This window comes from Micromys minutus, assembly GCF_963924665.1.
Source record: "Micromys minutus genome assembly, chromosome: 21".
Taxonomy (NCBI): domain Eukaryota; kingdom Metazoa; phylum Chordata; class Mammalia; order Rodentia; family Muridae; genus Micromys; species Micromys minutus.
In genome coordinates, this window is record NC_137956.1 from 47,490,472 (window position 1) to 47,511,579 (window position 21,108).

The following is a 21,108-nucleotide window of genomic DNA, read 5'->3' on the forward strand; positions in this document are numbered from 1 at the left end:
GAGCTCTATTATAGCATGTTCAGTTCTTTATTTAGAAACTATAGGTAAGAATTAAGTACAAAGTACATTGTGTTTTTAATTATTAGTTTTTTAAGAATGAAAAGAAACAGTTGTCTCTTTTTAATTAATGAATTCATTTAATTTTAACTTTATGTTTTATTTTGGGAAAGAAGACTTTAAAAAAAATCTGGAGCATCTTGTAAACTGATGGTTTAATAAATTAAAATGTAGCAGGCTTCACTGACTGAGGGTAGCTCAGTTTTGTGTTCCCATGGAGGATTCATTACTAAGGGTAGCTTTTGTGTTCCCCTGGATGATGGCTGACCTGGGTTTGCACTTTTTCTAAGGGTTAAGAATTGGTTTAACTTGGTAGCTAGTGGTCGAAGCAGAACATTTTTGGTGTAGGTAGAGCCGGCAGCGGTCTTCGGGTCTAGAGAAGAGTGCAGTCAGTTCAGTGAGGGTGGTTGTGAAGGGGCATCTGGAAAGCTGCTTTCTCCCCCTCTGGCTACAAGGAACTCTGCTGTTTACAGAGATGTGGAGCTGAGTCAGGAGTCTCAACTACACAGCTTCACAAGGTTCACTGGAAGACAGAAAGAAATAAAGGCTGTATATTGCATGTAGGAGTAATATAAACTTAGAAGGTACACTTGTCATGAGTACAGTCTACAAAGTGAAGTATTTCCAATCCCTAGTCTATTGTAAAAAACGCTATAAGGTAAAAAGGAGTACTTTATTTAGAATAAACTTCAGAAGACTAGAAAAACTAATCATATAAAATTTATATGTTTATGATTAATAATTTACATTTCTCCATGACACAAAGAAAACTATAGAATAGTTATTTCATATAATAATAAAAATTTAGTGGGGATTAGTTACAAGTTCACCAAGAGCTGAATTTTCCCTAATTTATTTTTTTTTAAGGTTTAAATTTATTTATTGGGTGGGCAGGATCTCTGCTATTAGCTCTGGCTGTCTTGGAACTTGCTATGTAGTCCATGCTGGCCTTGAACTTACAGAGAGTCCCTTCTTTCCAAGTGCCAGGGTTAAAAGCATATGCCACCATTCTGGGGCTTAATTTAGTTTTAAAAACATATTTCTCTCTTTACTTAGTGCTCTGGGGCCAAAATGTGGTTATAGAAAGATTAAAAACAGGTATCACTGAGCAGATTGCAGAAAAATGAAACACTATGATCGAAGACAAGCTTGGCAGAGAAGCGAAGCTGCAGAGGCTTCTGCTGCCTGGGAATCCCCTGCAGAAAGTGGTGGTGTGGAGCGAGCTCTTCCCCCTCTCTGGGAGGAGGGCCCTGAGAGCTCTGAGGCTGAAGGAATTCTAAGATGTGAGCAGCGCCTGTTGAATGCTTTGAGTGTCCGGCACAGGGCATTGTGCCCTGCCGTCTGAGAACTGCTGGTTCAGCGTAGAGACATAGACGTCCTTGTGTGTGTACAGCACAAAGGCATCTCAGTGTAGAAGAAAAGATGCGGCACAGAGGGTGCTGGCTCCGCAGGTGAGCCAGATGGAGCTTCACAAGCAAGGGCCGGTGAAAGCTGAAAGCTGAACCTGGGACACAGCAGAAAGGGGGACTCCGTAGATAGTGACGACAATTCAGGCTCTGCCAACTCAAGGTCACACGGTGTATTAGGCCAGTGCTCCTTAGCTGTACTCTACTTTCTTGGCTCTGTAATATAGTATTTACATGTAAAAACATTTTCAAGGCTGGGCATGATTATGCATGCCTGTAATCTCAGCACTCAGGAAGTGAAGGAGAGAAGATCAGGAGTTCAAGGCCAGCATCAGCAATTTAATGAATTTAAGACCAATTTGGACTTTGTGAGACTCCATCTCAAAACAAACAAGGAGACAAAAAGTCCAAAGAAAAGAAAGTTTTAAGAGTTGTTTTAAGCAAAGAATTTTATGCTATAAGTTTGTGAGGTTTAAACAGCTGCAAAGCAGCTTCTCAAATGGGCTGCAGATGTGCATCAGGTGCATCCCTTCAAGCAGAGCATGCGCCTTGCTGCCACTGTGCCCCCAACCTCCATTTTACAGAGCTCTTTTCTTCATAATTTAAAGTGTATTTCAGTCTCACAGTATAGCATTAGAGTGCCAGGTAAATAATATGTCACATGTATTACATTGTCATTGAAATGGTGATGAACAAGAAGGAAGGTTAGTTCTTTTGCCTATGTAATTTACTATATGTATTTAAATGTATTTTATATATGAATACATTGTAGCTGTCATCAGACACACTAGAAGAGGGCATCAGATCTCATGACAGATGGTCGTGAGCCACCATGTGGTTGCTGGGAATTGAACTGGACTTTTGGGAGCAGTCAGTTCTCTTAACCACTGATACATATCTCCAGATCCCTGTGTAGTTTTAAAGAAGTCTCTTAAATTGATAGAAATTAACTTATTTTAGAGGGAATAGAAAGTGCTTTAAAAGTTTAACTAAGGAAAGATTGAAGTATATTATAAATTAGAAATAGTAACGATGTATGAATATTCCCTCTCACCACATGCCCATTACCCAGTGTTGGCGATTCATGGCTCCTATCTATCTGTGCCCTCCCTTACCACCTATCTCACACCTCAGGGCCACGTTGTTTCCAACCTCCACATACTACCCCCCGCTTTGGATAGTTTCAGGAGATTAAATCCTAAAGCTGGAGTGGTGGTGCACATTTGTAAACCAAGACTTGTAAAGCTGAGGCAGGAGAGATCCTTTGAACATAAGAGTTTAAGGCTAGCCTGGTCAACTCAGTGAGGCCCTGTTTCATAGAACAAAAATACCAAAGAGGTCCTCCATTTGTAAATATTTTGCTTTCTTTCCTGAAAAATAAGGTTAAATCATATGACACAGGAAATTTATAATTCCAGAGATTAACTTGTTATTATTAAATACCTAGTTTATCCTGAGAAACTTGAAAATACTTTAGACAAGCACCCATTTTTCCTTTGATCTTCCCTGGGGTTACCTGTAAAGGCAGAGGAAGCTACCATGCCAGACTCCGGGCAGTGACTCCTATGGTATGAGCATGGTGCAGTGTTGGTTTGGTTTTCCCATGAGCCCCTTCTGTGGTTGGTAGGAGGTGGAGGCAGTGTGCAGGACAGACTTCTGAAGCTCAGAGCATCCTAGGCAGATCTCTGCGGTCCACAGCATGAGGTAACCAGTGAGTCTTCCCTGGAGTACCCGGCTCACCAGCAGAAGCAAACAAAGAGCCAGTATGGAAGAAATTTTCACTAGAATTTTTCTGAAAATGTTGATACTGGTTTCATTTAAATTGCTGGCTTCAAGTGAATGAGACATTTCAATTTTTAATTTATTTTTTATAACTTTGCCCAGATAATTTTAATTTGAATATGGTTTTACTGTAGAGAGTTGACATGACTTTTTTCTGTTTGAGTGAGCTTTGCTGCTTGACTCTCTGTTGATTTTTGTCATGGAAACTGAATTGGGAACATAAGTGCTTGAAGAAGTGTGTGATTAGCTTGAAATAAATTTTCTACTCACTAATTTTTGCTGTTGATTTCATGTTTTATAGCAAAGTGATTTTTTTAAAAAAATACTTAACCCACTACTTTTGCCCTGCATGAAAATATTCTAATAAACAATTACTAATTTTGTTCAATAGATAAAAGTACATACTAGGTCTTAATAGTATTTTTTTTCAACAATTTTAAAACTTTAGTTTACAGTCCACTTTTTTATGATGTTCTTTCTTGTTCTTAGAATGCATCAACTCAGGCAACAAAATCTCCAGATGGTGTTAACAGAGAAGAGTCATCCCCTTCTCAGGTTTGTTACTTACTTACAGGTGTCAGTCCTTTCACACTGGTGGCCTGTCTGTCTAGTGTATGACTGTCTGAAAGGTGCTGTCACATGCTAAGTGGTTCAAGTCTTCCTCTGAGAGCTCACAGCAACTTTGCTTGGGGGTGGGTAGGACGGTTTCTATTCCCACTACAGATGGAGGCATGTTGTAGAAGGACCCTTTTTTCTATAACCACTGTCTCCGTGCCACTTTACAAACACAGGTTGGCCTTCAGGAAATCACATCTCTGTTTTAGCATATTCTATCAGTAGAATGGTAGCTATACCAAAAAGTATAGCCCGAGGATTTTCTTTTATAGTGTCTGTTATCAGCTCTACTGAGTCTCAGAGAACCTAAGTTAAAGCACTATCAATTGAAAATTAATAGTATAAAACTTTGATATCTGTAGAAAAGTATGACATATTCACCCTACAAAATAGACCTTTGTAAGCAGGGCAGACAAGTGGCTCAGTTGGTGAAGGTGCTTGCCACTAACCCTGACCACTGAGTCTGATTCCTGGGAACCCCTGGTACGGGAGCAAACTGGCTCCTGCAAATTGTCTTGTGACTTATGTGGTCTATATCCTGATATGCATACAAAAATTAATAGATATAATAAAAAATTAAAAACAAAAAACCTTGAACCAGAAATTATTAATGTTGTAAAAGCCTATAGCTCCATCTGGTCCCTTACCACATCCTAAGAGGTCACCACCATTCTTTTTCTAGTACTGCAAGTTAATCTGACCTTTGTGTAAAGTTTCTGATTTGCTTGACTGACTGCTTCCTTCCTTCTATTTCTGTAGACTCACAGTTCTCAGCTTGTGGGTCATGAACCTTTTGGGTATCTAGTGACCTTTTCTTAGGGTTTTGCATATCAGATATTTAAACATATCCTGCATATCACATGTTTACATATGACTTATAACTAGCAAATTTACAGTTATGAAGTAGCAATGAAATAATTTTATGGTTGGGGTCACCACAATGAGAGGAACTGTATTAAAGGGTTGTAGCATTAGGAAGTTGAAAACCACTGGTTTAGACTGTCACATATCTCACCCTGGCTGGTCTAGAACTTACTATGTGAGCCAGGCTGGTTTCAAACCAGCAGCTGCCCCCTGAGTACTGAGATTACAGTGCAAGCCACCATGCCCAGCATGCCTGGCTTCTTTTGTTCATACTTTGAGATTGTTACTATGATTTCCAGCCTTTTTCATTTCCATAGCTAATATCCTTAGGTCTTCTAACCACAGGAGAACTAACTGCTCTGCAGTGAGCTATATCTACCGCCCTGCTGATTCTCTCATTTCCACATTTGCTTTTGTATGACGCTCTGTCTCTTTATCTCCCGCCTCTTGGTGCTAATTGTTGCTGCATGTGGTATTAACTTACTCAGTCTTTATGGCATTCTTTGTCGTCATTGAGGTGTTTTCTGTCCCCATTTCACAGAGGAGGAGGCAGGACTATTGAGCTACCTGCTCAAGATTCTGTAGAACAGGCGAGTTGTGGTGAGCTTGACTCTTCCACTGAAGGGATGAGTCACTCTGTTCAGGGACTGAGGCTGAGGCGGAGTGGGACACGCTTGTCCAGCTAAACGTTACTGCCAGTCCTAGGAGACATGGTAGATAAGGTGACTAGGGTCTGCAGGTGCAGACTTTGGCTGGTCATTAGCTTCTAGAGACCCTGAAGTGTCTTCATGTGTACTTTATATGTCTGTTCCAGAGTCTTTTGTAAGAATGTTGTGTGTTAGAGAACTCAGAAGCAATTTTTCACCTGGGCTGGAGGTAACTGTAATGGAATTGCCAGGGAAAGCAGTTTTCAGAGATTTTGTACAAGAAGTACTCCTCCTCTTCCTTCTGGTCCTCCCTCCATAAGGGTTGAACTTGCACATTATGAAAACAACCTAGAAAGTACAGAATAATATAACACAAAAACTAATTCTACTCCAAATTCTGCCACACAAAGACACTGTTTACCTTTGCATATGTCTGTCCTTTATGACTTCTTCTATGAATATATAAATACAAATTAAAAATATTTATAAACAAGTCAAAAGGAGCTCATGGTATGTGTACTGCTTTCTAACTAGATCTTTTACATTTAGCAGTGCATTGTGAACTTGTATATACATCCCAAAGTGTGTTCTCTGCGTGAACATTTGGGTGATTGTAGGTTGTACTGTTACAAACAGCTTGAGTTCATAGGACAGAGCTTTAGCAGGCCTGTTATTACTGGTCTGCTCCTCTCCACTGTTTCATTAGTGCATTACCCCCTCTCTCAGCCTATATCTGTCTCTTGAAAAGAATGATCTGGAATCATTAAATCCATGAACTCACTAGATAAAACAGACTTGAGGCATACTGTGTATAAAGGGTCTAGCAAGTGGGTGGGTGGGACTCCGCAGCAGCCCCATGGGGTCAGCCTGTAAACATGCTTCCTTTTGTACAGATGGGCAAACTGAAGGACAGTGGCTTCCTAAAGGTACTTGTGCTGCCAGGGGACAGCCGGAGAGTCTGAGCCCAGTCCAGACCTTTTACAGGAATTGGCAGTGTCTTTCACTTTTCAGAAAACAGTGCTTTACATTACTTATCGGGAATGCAAATTGTATTTGTTAGAGCCTTTTCCAGACCAGTGCTGATGACAGGGCAATGGATGTCTGTGTATGTAACTCATGTGTATTAACTCATGTTCCATTGGCTCCGGTTGCAGTCAGGTGACACACAGACGTTTGCGCAGAAGCTCCAGCTTCGAGTGCCTTCTATGGAGTCTCTGTTTCGAAGTCCCATAAAGGAATCCCTGTTTCGGTCTTCTAAAGAGTCTTTGGTCCGAACATCTTCCAGAGAGTCCCTGAACCAACTTGACCTGGACTGCCCTGCTGCCACCTTTGACCCACCTTCTGATATGGAGAGCGAGGCTGAAGATGCGCAGTGGAACTCAGACAGTCTCAACAGGGAGCAGCTGCTTCAGCGGATGCGAAGGATGGAGCGAAGCCTAAGTAGCTACAGAGGGAAGTACTCGGAGGTAGGAGCGGTGGGTGTTGGCTTACGCAGAGCGCTCCCTCCTCCTGTTCTCATTACTGTATTGCTCTCCCCTGAGGCTGGCTGACTCTCATCCTGGTTACTGAGGGTAGATAGCTGGTGGTGGACCCAGTTCAGGTCTTTCTGTGGTCCAGATGCCTTTGAGCAGACTCTGACATTTCAGTTTTCACATTTCTCTTTGTTTCCTGTATTCCCCATGCAACTCTGACTAGAGTAGCTTCAGAAGTCAGACAGACTTCTCAGTCATGGCTAGGTGGTCTGATGTCCTCAGTGACTTGGCTCATTCTCATTGTACCACTATCTAAATTAAAAATTTGTATCATCTGTTGTGTGTTTGTATGTGCATACATGAATGCATGCTGTAGCATATGGGAGGAGAGGCTAGAGAAAGTCTCGTAGGAGCTGGTTTTCATTCTACCTTATAGACTCCAGGGATTGAGCTCAGACAGGCTGTGCCCTTAGCCACAAATGTCTTACCCATGGAGTCATCTTGTCAGGCTGTTTTTATTTTTTTGACATTAAAAATTTTGCCTAACATTAATCTTTAAAAAATTAATTTTTATTTTATATGTTTATTTTGTTTGTGTGTGTATATATGTGCACCACTTGTGTGCTTGGAACCCTTGGAGGCCAGAAGAGGGCATCAGATTCCCTAGAACTGGAGTTCTGAGGTGTTGAGCTGTGGGCTGCCTTGTGGATGCAGAGAACTGAGCCGGTCCTCTGCAGGGTTAGGAGCAGCCGGTGCTCTTAGCGCTCAGGCCTCTGCACCTCACAGCACTGCTCTTAAATGCTCCAGGCGTGCTGTTTGCTGTAGGGAGGAAGGAAATAGTGCCTTTTATTTTTTAAAAGAAGTACTGTGGGAACTAAACCATATGTTTTGCCTTCTTTGAGTTCAGTCCCTTTCTGTCAAGTGCAGTTAAGAAATTCTTCAGGAAGTTCTTTGTTATCAGTGGCTTTTGTTTGTGATACTCAATATGCATCATTTTATTTTGACATGGCTAGTAAACCCACATTACATTCAACTTTACTGAATATTTTACTTCAGGGTTAGGTGTAAGGTTAGTCCAAATTTCTCTGTATGCCTAGCTAGTTTACTATCCACACTGCCAAAACCAAGATGAAACAAAAATCTTGGTGACATACATAAATTGCCTTTTTATTAAAATTACAAATGGTGGCAAAATAGGAAGGACTCTCATGGACTCTGGCGTGTAAATGGACCACTGAAGCTAGGTTTCTCTTTCATAACTGTGGGACTAAGTCATCTTTCTTTCACTTTAAAAAATTGTTATTTTAAATTTCTAGTAATGTTAATAATGGTCATAATTGTTATTTATCTTTATGGTACTTTTATAGACTTATCCACAGTTTTAGGTCTGAAGCTGGGGCAGCAGTATAGTTAGCATTTATAATGGCATTTAATTTTGTATCATCCTTATGAAGTGAATATAACTTTGCTTATGCTTGTAGAGAACAGATTGGTGATCCATAGAGATTAAGTCAGTACTTAAGGCCCATACAGTTGATGGAGTGTATCTGGGGTTCAGTTGCTCTCGGTGCTGTCCCATTCTAAGCTGTCTCAGAGTCAGGCAGCTTTCAGGGTGTGGCAGCCTTGGCTCTGCTGTCTCTGCGGGGAGGTGAAGCCAGCCTGTAAGTGCAGCTGACTCCGGTGCTGCTCTTCTCCCCGTGCTCCTGTTTTCTTGGTTTTGGTTTTGGTTTGGATTGGTTTTTAAGCAGTAGTCTTTGAGCCTGGAGTTAATAAGGCAGTTCTACTCCTAAACAGAACTTGTTTCCAAATTCTTAGATCTGTTCTCCAGCTCACTTCTCCCTACATTGTTAACTGCCTCTTGACTCCAACATTAGTGGTGACATTTAGGAGCACAAACTACCTTTCTAGGGAGGATGAAGAATCATTTACTGGACCATGCTTCTCAGAGCTGTACCGTGCTCTAACATAGGTCCTAGTAGTGTGTTGAATGTCACTATTGGCTGTGAAAGGCTTACAGGGCTAGAAAAATGTTACTCAACCTGGCAGTGGGAGTGCACGCTTTTAATCCCAGCTCTGGGAGGCAGAGGCAATTGGAGCTCTCAGTTCAAGGCCAGCCAGGTCTACAGAGTGAGTTCCAGGACAGCCAGGGCTAGAACAGAGAAACCTTGTCTCAAAACCAAACAACCCCAAAAACAAACAAAAAAGTTCCCAAAACAACAACAACAACAACAGAGCTGTTACTCCATTGCTTCATCAAGTAGTGCTTGAATGTTCAGTCAGATTAGGATTAGGGCTGGGATTACTCATTTCTATCAGCTACTATGTATTTCTTTCCTTGGATTTTCATTATTGTTGAATATTGTAGCCCAAACACGTTCCCTCGAGAGGGTACATGTCTCTCCACCATGTCCTCTATCCTCAGTGAGTCAGTGTTGGCTCAGGCCCCGGGATTTATGTCCAGCAAACACTTGCATAATGTTGGTTGCAGATGTGGTCAGTCTGTGACTCTGACACTTAGTTGTCCTTCCACCTTTAGGCAAGTTGGCTGCAATCTCACCTATAAATTATGTGTTGAAATCTAAAGTGGGTAGAGATTCACATATAGTCAACTCACATCTTATATTTTAGAAATAGACTTTTGTGTTATTTACATTTGTTATGAATTGAATTAGGCTTAATCATCTACACAGGACTGTTCTGATTGGTTTTGACATTTATAAAGGGCAGGGTTTTAGCAGCAATTAGAATAATGAGTTGTATTTATTGAGAAATAACTAATGTTATATTGGTGGTTGCTTTGTTTTAGCTGGTCACAGCGTTTCAGACTCTTCAGAGAGAGAAGAAAAAGCTACAAGTGAGTGACTGACCATCGCTGACTCACCCATGGCTCTAAAGTTAGAGAAGCTCTTGTGAATATTAACTTTCCTTTTTAAATGTTCTATGTAATTCCAGGTCTTCCCATTGCTAGAGGTTTGATAAAGAGTGAGTGTTGGAGGCCCTGGAGATGGTTTCTGTGTCACATCTCAGCTTCTGTAGAAGATTTGGGTTTAGGATGTTTACCTCTTTGAAGCACCTTTTCTGCCACCCTGGTCTACAAGGGTGTTTGTGTGTGTGCCCCAACATTTTAGTTTGTTCAAAAGAATAAACACTAAAGGTGCTTATAATAAAGGATTATCATTGAGAGCAACAGTAGTCTACAGTATTAAGTTCTGCTCTGGTGTCTCGAAGCTACAAGTTATTCCCGTTTCTCTGTTTTCCTGAGAGAGGGCCTGCATAGCTGTCTTCCTGAGTGCTGTAACTACAGGCATGCACCTTCGTCCTCCTTAGCTCTTTACTTCTGTCTGATCACAGGAGCACACAGTCAGTCTGTTTTCATGGACTGCAGCTGGCCATTAATTCTTTGTACTAGTGAAAACACCCTGCCCCCTCCAGAGTGTGAGCACACACCTTTTAGTAGGCTACTCTTTTCACTTGACTAAAGTTATCTTTTAAAAATTATTCTTTTTATGAGTATGGGTGTTTTGCCTGCATGCCTGTTTGTGACTATATTTGTGCCCAGTGTCAACAGAAGCTTGTAGAAGGTGTAAGATCTCCTGAACTAGAGTTCCAGACAGTTGTGAGCTGTCATATAGGTGCTGAGAATTAAACCCGGGTCCTCTGGAAGAACAGAATGTTCTTAACCAGTGAGCCATCTCTCTAGGACTTGATTTCTTTTTAATGGACAGTTACTAATTTTAACCATTTGTAATGCTGTTCATGAGAATTGGATTTCATTTTAGAACATAAACCTTAACAACAGATAATGATAATTAACATGGTCTGTGTGCTGTGTTATAGTAAAGTCATTTGCATCTGAAGTCTGAGCTTACTTTACAGATAGATTTCCTGTTCCAGTTAACATATAGTTACGTTTATAGTTTGACTTCTGTGTCTATGCATTTTAGCAAATGTAACTGTTGACATAGACTAGATTTTCTTTTTTACTTTTTTTTCATGAATATGTTCTATAGATGTTTAACTTTTTTTTTTTTAATTAAAGGGTATTTTGAGTCAGAGTCAAGATAAATCACTTCGGAGAATTTCAGAATTAAGAGAGGTAAGTTTAGTGACTGGTAATTTGAGAACAAATCAACCTCTTAGTTTAGTAGAGATGCTTTGTTACACACGCTAGGCTGACCTTGCGTGTAGTAGGAAGTGACTTGAGTCAGCCTGGCTTGTGAGCTCACATATCATGTCTATGGTTTTATTTGTGTAGCTTTCCTGTGTAGCTGTTGCTGTTGTTGAAGGTAGAGTGACTGCAGTTTGGGGTGGTGAGTCACTGCAGGGTGGGTTCAGCTCCTTGATGTCACGCTGTGGCAGTATTTTTGCCTCTGCAGTGAGGAGGCTTGTCAGACAGCGCTTCATTGCTGCTCCCTGCTCTTCTGCCTTGTCCTGCCTGGTGCCCAGCAACAGGCTTTCTCCACACCTGCTGCAGTACTACTGGAAATGCCTTGTTACCTGTTTTGTAGGAATGTTCTCCATGAGTATCAGTATTAAGAGCTTTGAAGTAGGTGATTTCAGGACAGAAAAGAATAGTTTAGAATTTTATATATCCTGGGTAGAGTTTTGTTTGTGGAATTTGTTAGTTTAAGATATATAGTATGTTAAAAGAAACAATATCTTTAAAAAGTAGCAGATTGTTAAGTTTGCAAGTAGCATTTGCTAGTATAAGGTGGGGGAACATAGCTGGGTATGAGGTGGGGTAGAGGAAGAGAGGAAAAGAGAAGGAAAGTTAAACTTTGTCTGTGAGGAGCAGAGTCTTTCCTGGAGTCATCACAGCCCTGTTGTCCCTTAGAGCATTCCTTATTTTTAATGACACATTGTCTATATTACTCATGTGAATTCTTGTATCACATTGTTATTTTATTTGTACTGACATCCTGTTTAATTTCTAATTTCTTCTTACATTTTGTATGCACCCAGTTCTTACTGTTTCATCCTTTAAAACATTGTAGACATCAACTTCACCAAGAATAGACATTGTCCCTTACTATACAGATAATGGTAGCCATTCTTCCTTTGTGAAACTTGTTTTGAGCCCTGGCATAATCCTTCTCCCTGTGAAGTGATGGTGAAGGCTGCTGAGGCTGCATTTCTGGTTTGGCTTGCAGGAACGCCATTGCTGTGGGACAGCGAGTGGTCAGGGAGAGAAGCCACCTTGAAGCTTTTTTAGAGCTACCTTTGCTTCTCCCAGAGGGACAAGTAATGTCTTTCTGCTTAATGTATTACTTGATCAATTTCATGGACTTTGGGAATAACAATAAATGAAGGTCATTGATCGATTCTTTTGGGACAAGAAATTCACTGTCGAGGTTTTGTGCACTTAATGATCAGATACACCTGACAGTGGAGGGCAGCCTTGCCTGAATTTGGAGAATGGGCAGTAGAAGTGGGCACAGCTTTGAGGGACTCACAAGGTCTCTTATCTAGAGACACAGAACACTTTTTTTTTTTTTTGTCCTGCTGCATATCACTCTGCTAAAGGAGTCCCTCACTGAGGGAGTTATCCTCAAGAAAATGGGTCGTGGATCTCTGCTTTATTAATAGATGGGTAAGCACATGTGACATTATCCTTTTTGCTGCCTGTTAATAATCTTAGGCGCAGAGAAGAGACACAGGCACTTTAGTACAAGATAGTGCCTCAATGTTTGGGGAATTAATCAATCTATAACAGTGCAAGACTTGGGAGTCCCTCATAAGCCCTTGGTAGTATCCAGAGAGAATCCCTCTGGCAGATATGTGAGGATAGGTGGAATCAAATGGAGACATGGGAAACTTCTCCAGGACCATGTTAGAATGACAAATTGAGACAGCGATCTGAGGTGTGTTCACAGTGATTGAAGACAGAACCCAAACACTGGGGAGACAGTGATACAAGAACTAGACCATACAACGCAGTAGCTGAAGTATGACTTTGAACATGCTAAACTTAGGGAGTTAGAGAGGCAGCAACCCCATAACAATAAGGGGGTTTGCTGTTCTACCTGTATATTCCAGATATTAGTCTCAGATATTCTAAGAGCCTGCGAGTGAGGGAGAAATGTAGAGCACACACAGCTGAGCTGGAGCACACCATCCTGTAGAGGACAAATAGGGCCAGAACTCGGAGGGCATGTGGTGCCCAGACCGAGGAGGTCATTCTTGCACCTGGTGCAGCAGAGATGAACATTGGTTTTAGGTTAACCATCTTAAGATGTATCGCAGCAGTTAGGTTGGGAGTGCTTGGCTTAGCCTGTATGGGAAGGACACTGCTGGCGCTGTTTGCCCTCTACAGCTCAGTCCCAAATTGTACTTTTATCTCAAGCCTTCTGTTTCCTTTGTACTTCATTGTCCACCACTGCAGTTCTTTAAGAAGACGTTCTCTTTGGAGACCTTTGTATTATTTAAGGAACAAAATTATTGATGTTAAGGTTTTAAATATGAATGTCTTAAACATTGAGGATTCTGTAAGTATTCTATACTTTATCTTAAAAATGAGTCAAGTCTGAAATGATGATGTTGTAAACTTGAAGTTTGTGTCTGTTGTTTTATATTGAAAATTACCTATGACACCATTTATACTATAGGAGCTGCAAATGGACCAGCAAGCAAAGAAACATCTTCAGGAAGAATTTGATGCATGTTTGGAGGAGAAAGATCAGTATATCAGTGTTCTCCAGACTCAGGTAAAAGAACAGGTCAGAGCATGGAAGCTCATGATAGCAAAACAGTGATAGGTAGCTGGAGAATTTCAAATGCAAAGAGAAAAAAGATTTAAAACTCTGCCTTTCTTTCATTTTAACAGCATATTTTGTTTATTGTACCTTTGGACTGATTCTGGCATCGCCATGAACAGCACATGCAGCAAATGGCCCGTCTCGCCTTTCATGTAGAGAACATATTGTTCTCTCTCTCTCTGTCTCTTTCTCTCTTTCTCTCCTGCCCTGCCCTGGTTTTTGTTTTGTTTTTTTGGGGGGATAGTTTGTGTATCCTTGGTTGTCCTGGAATTTGCTATGTAAACCAGGCTGGACTTGAAATTAGGGATCCGCCTGCCTCTGCCCTCTGAGTGCTGGGATAAAGGTTTGCACCCCTGCTGCCTGGCTTCACCCTACTTCTTACAAAATTTTAAGAAAATATTTCTGTCATACTTTTTTTTTCTAATGATCAATTTTTCTTTTTTTCTTTTAGGTTTCTCTTCTAAAGCAACGATTACAGAATGGCCCAATGAGTGTTGATGTTCTGAAACCACTCTCTCCAGTGGAGCTCCAGGCAGAAGTGCGCGGTGACTCGGAGAAGACGGAGAGTGCCGGGGAACCAGTGGGTAAGCTCCTGTGTTCGAGTATAATTTAAAAGTGAGAGGACAGTTTGAGGGCGTTCAGGAGGCAGGAGGAAGGTGCCCTTGACCCTAACATTTCTTCAACGATTCAAGTTTGGTTTTTAAAAAGTTGACTTTTTAGCTAGGTGGTGGTGGTGCTTGCCTTTAGTCCTAGCATTTGTAGGGCAGAGACAGGAAGATCTCTGAGTTCGAGGCCAGCCTGGTTTGCAGAGTGAGTTCTATGACAGCCAGAGCTACACAGAGAAACCTTGTCTTGGAATGACCAATAAACAAACAAACAAGCAAACCAAAAACCAAACAAACCACCAACTGACTTCAGAAAAAAAGGCAATTGATTTAAGACTTGAAAATTGCATAAACTTTAAGGAGCTCACATTTTTAAACAATTGAAGTATATAAATGATGTCACACTGTTTTGAAGTAGGTTCTTGTCATGTGACCATATCGCTCAGTTTGTGATTGTTTCCTGCATTAGCCTTCCAAGTCCAGCTTACAGGTTCCCGCCCACACCTGCCCTGTGTCTCTGTTCTCTCATCAAGAGACTCAGTAGACTTTGGTTCCGTGAGAGGTGGGACAAGGTGCTGAGCAGTTGGCCATCTGAGTCACCGCTGAGCCTAGAAGGCACTGCAGTTTCTGTAGCTGTGAGGATGTACTCATAAACGTAGGAGACAAAGCCTATAGTAACCAGAACTTCTCTCAGGAGGAGAGTAGGATGCCTAGGAAGAACACACAGTACTTTTGGGATGGAGCTGATCAGGGCTTAGGGTTGATCCACCTTACTTCAGTTTGACTGTCAAGTAGGCTAGATCCAGTTAATGCCAGTGTCTGTGCCATTCCAGGGTAAGGAGTTCATTTTATATCTGAATTCTTTATCTAAACATCACAGGGTAACTTGAGAATAATTGGAAGAATGCCACTTGCTTCCTGGGGTGTTTCTTCTCGGTGTAGTTAGGCTTGTGTAGAAGAAGACTTTGCAGAGCCTGGGCTGTAGCTCAGTGGTAGAGTGTGTGTTGAGCTCACAGAAGACTAAACACAGCTCTCCAGATCCCTGCCCTCCTCACCCCTAAAAAGATGGCATTGTCCCATCCACTCTTTTATGGTTTCATTTCCTTAGTGTCTGTGAGTGTTTATGTGCTGTGATGTGCATGTGGAGGTCAGGGGACAGCTCATGGTGGTTGGTTCTCTCCAGCACGTGGGTCCTTCACCCACTGAGCCACCTCATGTGTCTCATCACTTGTGTGTTTAAGGACTGCTGACGCTCTTTACCATTTGTAGAAGGTGGGACTTCTGCTAAAACCCTGGAAATGCTCCAGAAAAGAGTGAAACGTCAGGAGAATCTACTTCAGCGCTGTAAGGAGACAATCGGCTCCCATAAGGAGCAGTGCGCACTGCTGATGAGCGAGAAGGAGGCACTGCAGGAACAGCTGGATGAACGGCTGCAGGAGCTAGAAAAGATGAAGGTAAGAGACACCTGACCTCTGCTCTGTTTTGATGTGTAAAGCCAGAACAGCAGGCTCGTGCATGGCCTCTGCTTCCTCTGGAAAGTTTCCTTCATCCTCCTGTCCACAGACAGGGTAGAGCGGGTGTCTGTGTGAGCACCCAAGTGCTCTGGGTTTCCTAGCATTTACCATACACCTGAGATTGCCTGTGTACTCCCTCATTACAACATAAGGGCTATTTAGATTAGATAAGTTCTCATAGGCAAAGCGTTATTAGAGATGGAAATGAATTTCTAAAACTTTTTTAGGAGCTTCATATGGCTGAGAAGACTAAACTTATCACTCAGTTGCGTGATGCAAAGAACTTAATTGAACAGCTTGAACAAGATAAGGTAAAACTCCCAAATTTATGATAATGAAATTTGTCAGGGGGTCCCCAAATTTGCTTTGAAAGCAGTTAGAAGCATTTATATATACACCTGCTTTTCAAAATTTTGTAGCTGCTTCCATGAAAACTGTTTAATTTATAGATTTGTGCAGTATTAGCATTAGTAAACCTGATTCTCGGTTCTTTAGTATCAGTCAGTGTTCCGTCACAGACACAGCTCATGGTCCATACCTGTCTCTTGGAGAAAAGTTAGATTACTTATGGTTAAGACATGCTACATGTGACTGGTTTCAGTGGTTTCTTCATACATTATAGAAGTAGACTGACTGATCATTGCCTGAAAAGTAAAGAAGGTGTGGTGTGTGTGTCAGACTTTGTACATGTGGACTCCAGGATGCCTAGGTGACTGGACGGCAGAGGAAGGGCTGAGACAGAGAGCAGCCAAGAGATTCACAGGTAGACAAGGCTTTCCCGCTCGATCAGGTTCTCTGGCCCTTTCGTGATACAGTGTTCATTTCACGTCTTGTTTGATGAATGTAGTATTTTAGCCTAGCTTTGAAACAAAGTACCCTTTATTTTCACAAAAGTACAACCACCTAATGATCATACCTAGCAGTTAAACAGTAACTCATGATACCATCTGCTATCTTATTAGGTACCAAGTAAACTTTTATTGTGATTGATATGATTCTTAAGATTTCTTTTAATGTATAGGTTTAGCTGTCCTTCCTCTCTTACATTTTCTTTTGTGATGTCAGTTTTGAAGACGATGGAGACCTACCACCATGTTTTATATTTTAACTATGCCACACTTCCTTGGTTGTTAACATTAACACTGGCTGTCCTGTAGTTATACTCCAAAGCAGGGGTCAGCAGACCTAGCTCAACTATCTAGGTGGTTTTTGTCCTCGGTGATTCAGTGTTTTTCCACACATTGACCTTCATTTCTGTGTGGATTCTCCACAAAGGGAAGAGAAGCCCCTCGAAAAGTGGAGGGATGGCGGGCCTTTACTTATAGTAGTTGGGGGATAGTGATGGGACCAGAGGAAGTCACATGAGGAAAGAGAACTAGGCGCAGCTGGGCTCTAGCCTGGGTCTGCCGGCTGTGACAGCAGCTACCCTACACAGTGTCTGGGAGCATTTACGTGTGTGAATGCAGATGCTGATTGTCAGCCACATTCAGTTCTGTTTACTATTTATTAAGATGGAAATTACCATCTATAGTAAGATTATGAAATAAATCTTGTAACTGAAGCGTATCTGATGCTTAAGGGACTAAACTTTTATTAAAATATTGACACACCCTGATTCGCTGAGGCAGAGTGAAGACTGACTTGAGTGTTTGAGCTACTGAAGAGACTCTTCCACTGTCCTTAGTAAGAGATGTTTGCTCTGCTTCCCACACCACTTGGGCTGCACTGTGTGTTGTTGGTGATACTGTTTTGTTATGCAAATAGTTTAGAGTCTGCACTTCTGTTCAGGGAATGGTAATAACCGAGACTAAGCGGCAAATGCTTGAGACCCTGGAACTGAAAGAAGAGGAAATTGCCCAGCTTCGTAGTCACATCCAACAGATGACCACCCAGGGAGAGGAACTCCGGGAACAGAAGGAAAAGTCTGAAAGAGCAGGTAAGAACTCAGGGCTTTTATTTGATATCAACCCAAAGTCAAAGTATTTTAACAAGTGAGTTAATTGTTGATATAGATGTTTAACCATAGGACTCCTGATAAGAAAGTGCTCTTTGAAGAAGGCCTCCATGCTGGAACTAAGTCAAGCCACAGCCTTCAAACCGTATGTGTGTGTGTGTGTGTGTGTGTGTGTGTGTGTTGTATACATACATACACATATACCTACACACGGACACATACATATATACATACTTATAATAGGTAGAAGAAAATATGACAGATCATATGTGAAGTATTAATATCTAACTATTACAGAAAATATTTGCTGACCTCTGCCTTAGAATATTATAATTTAGGTTTTAGGAACTTACAAGTTGTCATAGCATGAGCTTATTTAAAATAACTACTCCCTTACAGGTGATATAGGGTAAACTGAAAACGTAAGGTGTATGTCTGTATCCACTGGTACTAGCAAACAGTTTGGTATTAAACACACCAGTTGAATAGAATACAGGCCAGAGTTGTATTCATTACATTCAGTTCTGAGTGGTGCTAAGAAAGGAGCCATTAGAAGGAAAAGGAAAGTAAGCAGGTCAGGAACAGGTCAGGAAGCCTCAGTTGTTGAGCTGCACAGTGGAACTAAAGAGAGGTGGTTGTAGACACGTCAGTCACAGGATTGTGACCAGGCAGGGGATCCCATGGGAGTCAGCTAGTAACCATGGTTGCTGAAGTGGGAAATGAAGTTGGATTTTGAAGAAGCTGGCTATTGGCATCTTAACATGTAAGTAGTTGCATGTAAACTTCTGCACATAGGGCAACAGGAAGCAGTAGGTGAGCACCGTGTGACAGGAGCTCACATTTTATGTGGAAAGGAAATGAAGTTGGAAGCAGAAGCAGGAAATCCGGGTTTGAGGAATAGAACACATTGGCTGCTTAGGGTGGGGGCTCAAGGGAGAGGAGCAGAAGAGAAGTTAGAATATAAGATGCCCAACGTTTTAATATAGTGGATAGTGGTAAGGGGCTCTAAATTGGAATCTTGGGGGTTGATTACTAGAATGTGTGTTTAAGAGGTTTTGAATTTGTATTAGCCATGGGATTTCTCAGTGAAATTGTCTTGTAGGTATGTGAAGGAGATAAGACTTTGGAGTACCTTGTAAGAGTCATTAGCCTGTGGTTAAACCTACAGAGAGTCTGACATAGGTGACCGTAGTTTTTGTGTTTTTTGTGGAGAGGCCAAAGTTGCTTTAGTGCTTATTGCTGCTGGCATGCTTAGACCTGCAGTGGCCAGCAGTCCTTACCAGCAGTCCTTACCAGCAGTCCTTACCAGCAGTCCTTACCAGCAGTCCTTACCAGCAGTCCTTACCAGCAGTCCTTACCAGCAGTCTTTACCAGCAGTCCTTACCAGCAGTCCTTACCAGCAGTCCTTACCAGCAGTCCTTGTGGGTCTTAGAGCAAGGTTCTGTTGACAACTGTTGCTCTTTTACTCCCATTTAATCCTGTCAAACAGGGCCATTTCTATTTTCATTTACACTATACTTAGTTTCCATCTGCATGGTCAGTTACATGTTTCCATTTGCAGTGCTAACTATCTAGAGCGGTGGCAAAGGTTGTAGGAAGACTGATTCCACACTGATGAAAACTAGTTCTGCAGACCATCTGCACCACAGCTGATGGTCTCAGTTGAGAACTGTCCAACAGAAATTGGTTCTTAGTTTCAAATGTAAGGCACAGACAACAATCAAAAGAAAACTCTAGATGAGTGCTCAATGTGGAAGACAGTAAGTGGTCAGCAAACAAAGCTTCCATAAGTAATCTATAAACATTATACGGGTTCATAGAATTCAGTTGCTTTGTTAGACATCTGCTTGAGTAAAGTCCTTGGACATAAAAAGAAACAGTACCATCCTTTCAGCTGGCTATTGGGGTTTTAGAAACAGTTATATCTTCATAAAATTGTTACCAAAGAAACGATCTGGATGCATTTTCCCCTGTAATGATTTTGATTTTGGTAGTATATCTAGATCTGGGGCTGTTGATAGATAACTGTTGATAGTTCTGTTGACCTACTCTTCCTGGGTGTCAGCACTGACTAAAGCACATTCTCAGGGGCTTGTCTTGAGACTCAGGTGCAGCGTGCTGCTCCTCATGTGTGTTCTGTAAACGATGCTGCCACGTGTTACAGGACAAAGTCTATGTCAAGTCTCTGATTTATAAAGAAGAATTCTGTTTCACGTTTTAAGGCATGAGCTAGGAACATGCTGAGTAAGTAAAGCACTTGTCTTAGAAACTGGAGAAACACAGCTCAGATCTCCCAAAACCCATACAAGAGCCAGGCATGCATGGCCGGAACCTATAATCCCAGTGTTGAGGAGACAGAGAGGAGGTCCCAGGAGTAAGCGGGCTAGCTGGACTGACTGGAGCAGCTGCAATTAGAAACCCCAGACTCAGAGTAGGATCTGCTTCGGTAAATAAACTGGAGAGGAATTGAGGAACATGTGATGCCATCTTCAGGCTTCAGCACAAATGTGTAGACGTTTACACATGCCCACATGTACCCGAATACATGAGCACACATGCACATGTGCTTCATACACATGTGTAAAAATGACTAAGACATGAGTTCAATGCTGTACTTCCACCAGGACATGCAGTCTGTGTCTAGCACTTGAACAGTGTCCTGGCAAGGACAGGCGCAGGTCTGAAGTCTGTCACTGCAACACTCTTGCTTTGTTGAAAATCATTGATTTCAACAGAACACCTGTGAAAAGCTCTGTGCATTGACTGTTGATTTCTGCTCTCAAGATGAAGACGTGTGTACTGTTTGAGTGTATTGCTTTTAGTCTTTATGGAATCCATAGTTTTATGTTACAGTAGTACTGTGTGTTTATCTTTGTACGGTTTTATGCCACCACTTCACACCATGTTAGGAATCCTTATATATAATATGTACTCAACACTGCATTAGGAATTCTTATATATAATATGTACTCAATGCTGCATTAGGAATTCTTATATATAATATGTACTCAATGCTGCATTAGGAATCCTTATATATAATATGTACTCAACGCTGCATTAGGAATCCTTATATATAATATGTACTGAATGCTGCATTAGGAATCCTTATATATAATATGTACTCAATGCTGCATTAGGAATCCTTATATATAATATGTACTCAATGCTACATTAGGAATCCTTATATATAATATGTACTCAACGCTGCATTAGGAATTCTTATATATAATATGTACTCAACGCTGCATTAGGAATCCTTATATATAATATGTACTGAATGCTGCATTAGGAATCCTTATATATAATATGTACTCAACGCTGCATTAGGAATTCTTATATATAATGCTAAGGCACTACTGTGATGGATGGTTGTGTCATAGTGAATGTATATCATTTCCTTGCTAACCATTTCCTCTGTTGATAAGGAGTAGTAGCTT

General features: G+C 41.3%; 1 protein-coding gene across 5 annotated transcripts in view; it reads left to right on the top strand.

Moving 5' to 3' along the window:
* The window catches only part of GOLGA4 (golgin A4), a 74,624-nt gene that overhangs the window by 18,931 nt on the left and 34,585 nt on the right, over window positions 1-21,108 (top strand). For 4 of the 5 annotated variants that reach the window (XM_080934560.1, XM_080934561.1, XM_080934562.1 and 1 more), the window contains exons 4-12: window positions 3,735-3,800; window positions 6,526-6,837; window positions 9,650-9,697; window positions 10,883-10,939; window positions 13,449-13,547; window positions 14,050-14,182; window positions 15,473-15,657; window positions 15,945-16,028; window positions 17,506-17,653. In XM_080934560.1, the coding sequence (XP_080790686.1) occupies window positions 3,735-3,800; window positions 6,526-6,837; window positions 9,650-9,697; window positions 10,883-10,939; window positions 13,449-13,547; window positions 14,050-14,182; window positions 15,473-15,657; window positions 15,945-16,028; window positions 17,506-17,653 (1,132 nt within the window). The remainder of the gene's footprint in view (window positions 1-3,734; window positions 3,801-6,525; window positions 6,838-9,649; window positions 9,698-10,882; window positions 10,940-13,448; window positions 13,548-14,049; window positions 14,183-15,472; window positions 15,658-15,944; window positions 16,029-17,505; window positions 17,654-21,108) is intronic. The other variant, XM_080934564.1, reaches the window with a different exon arrangement.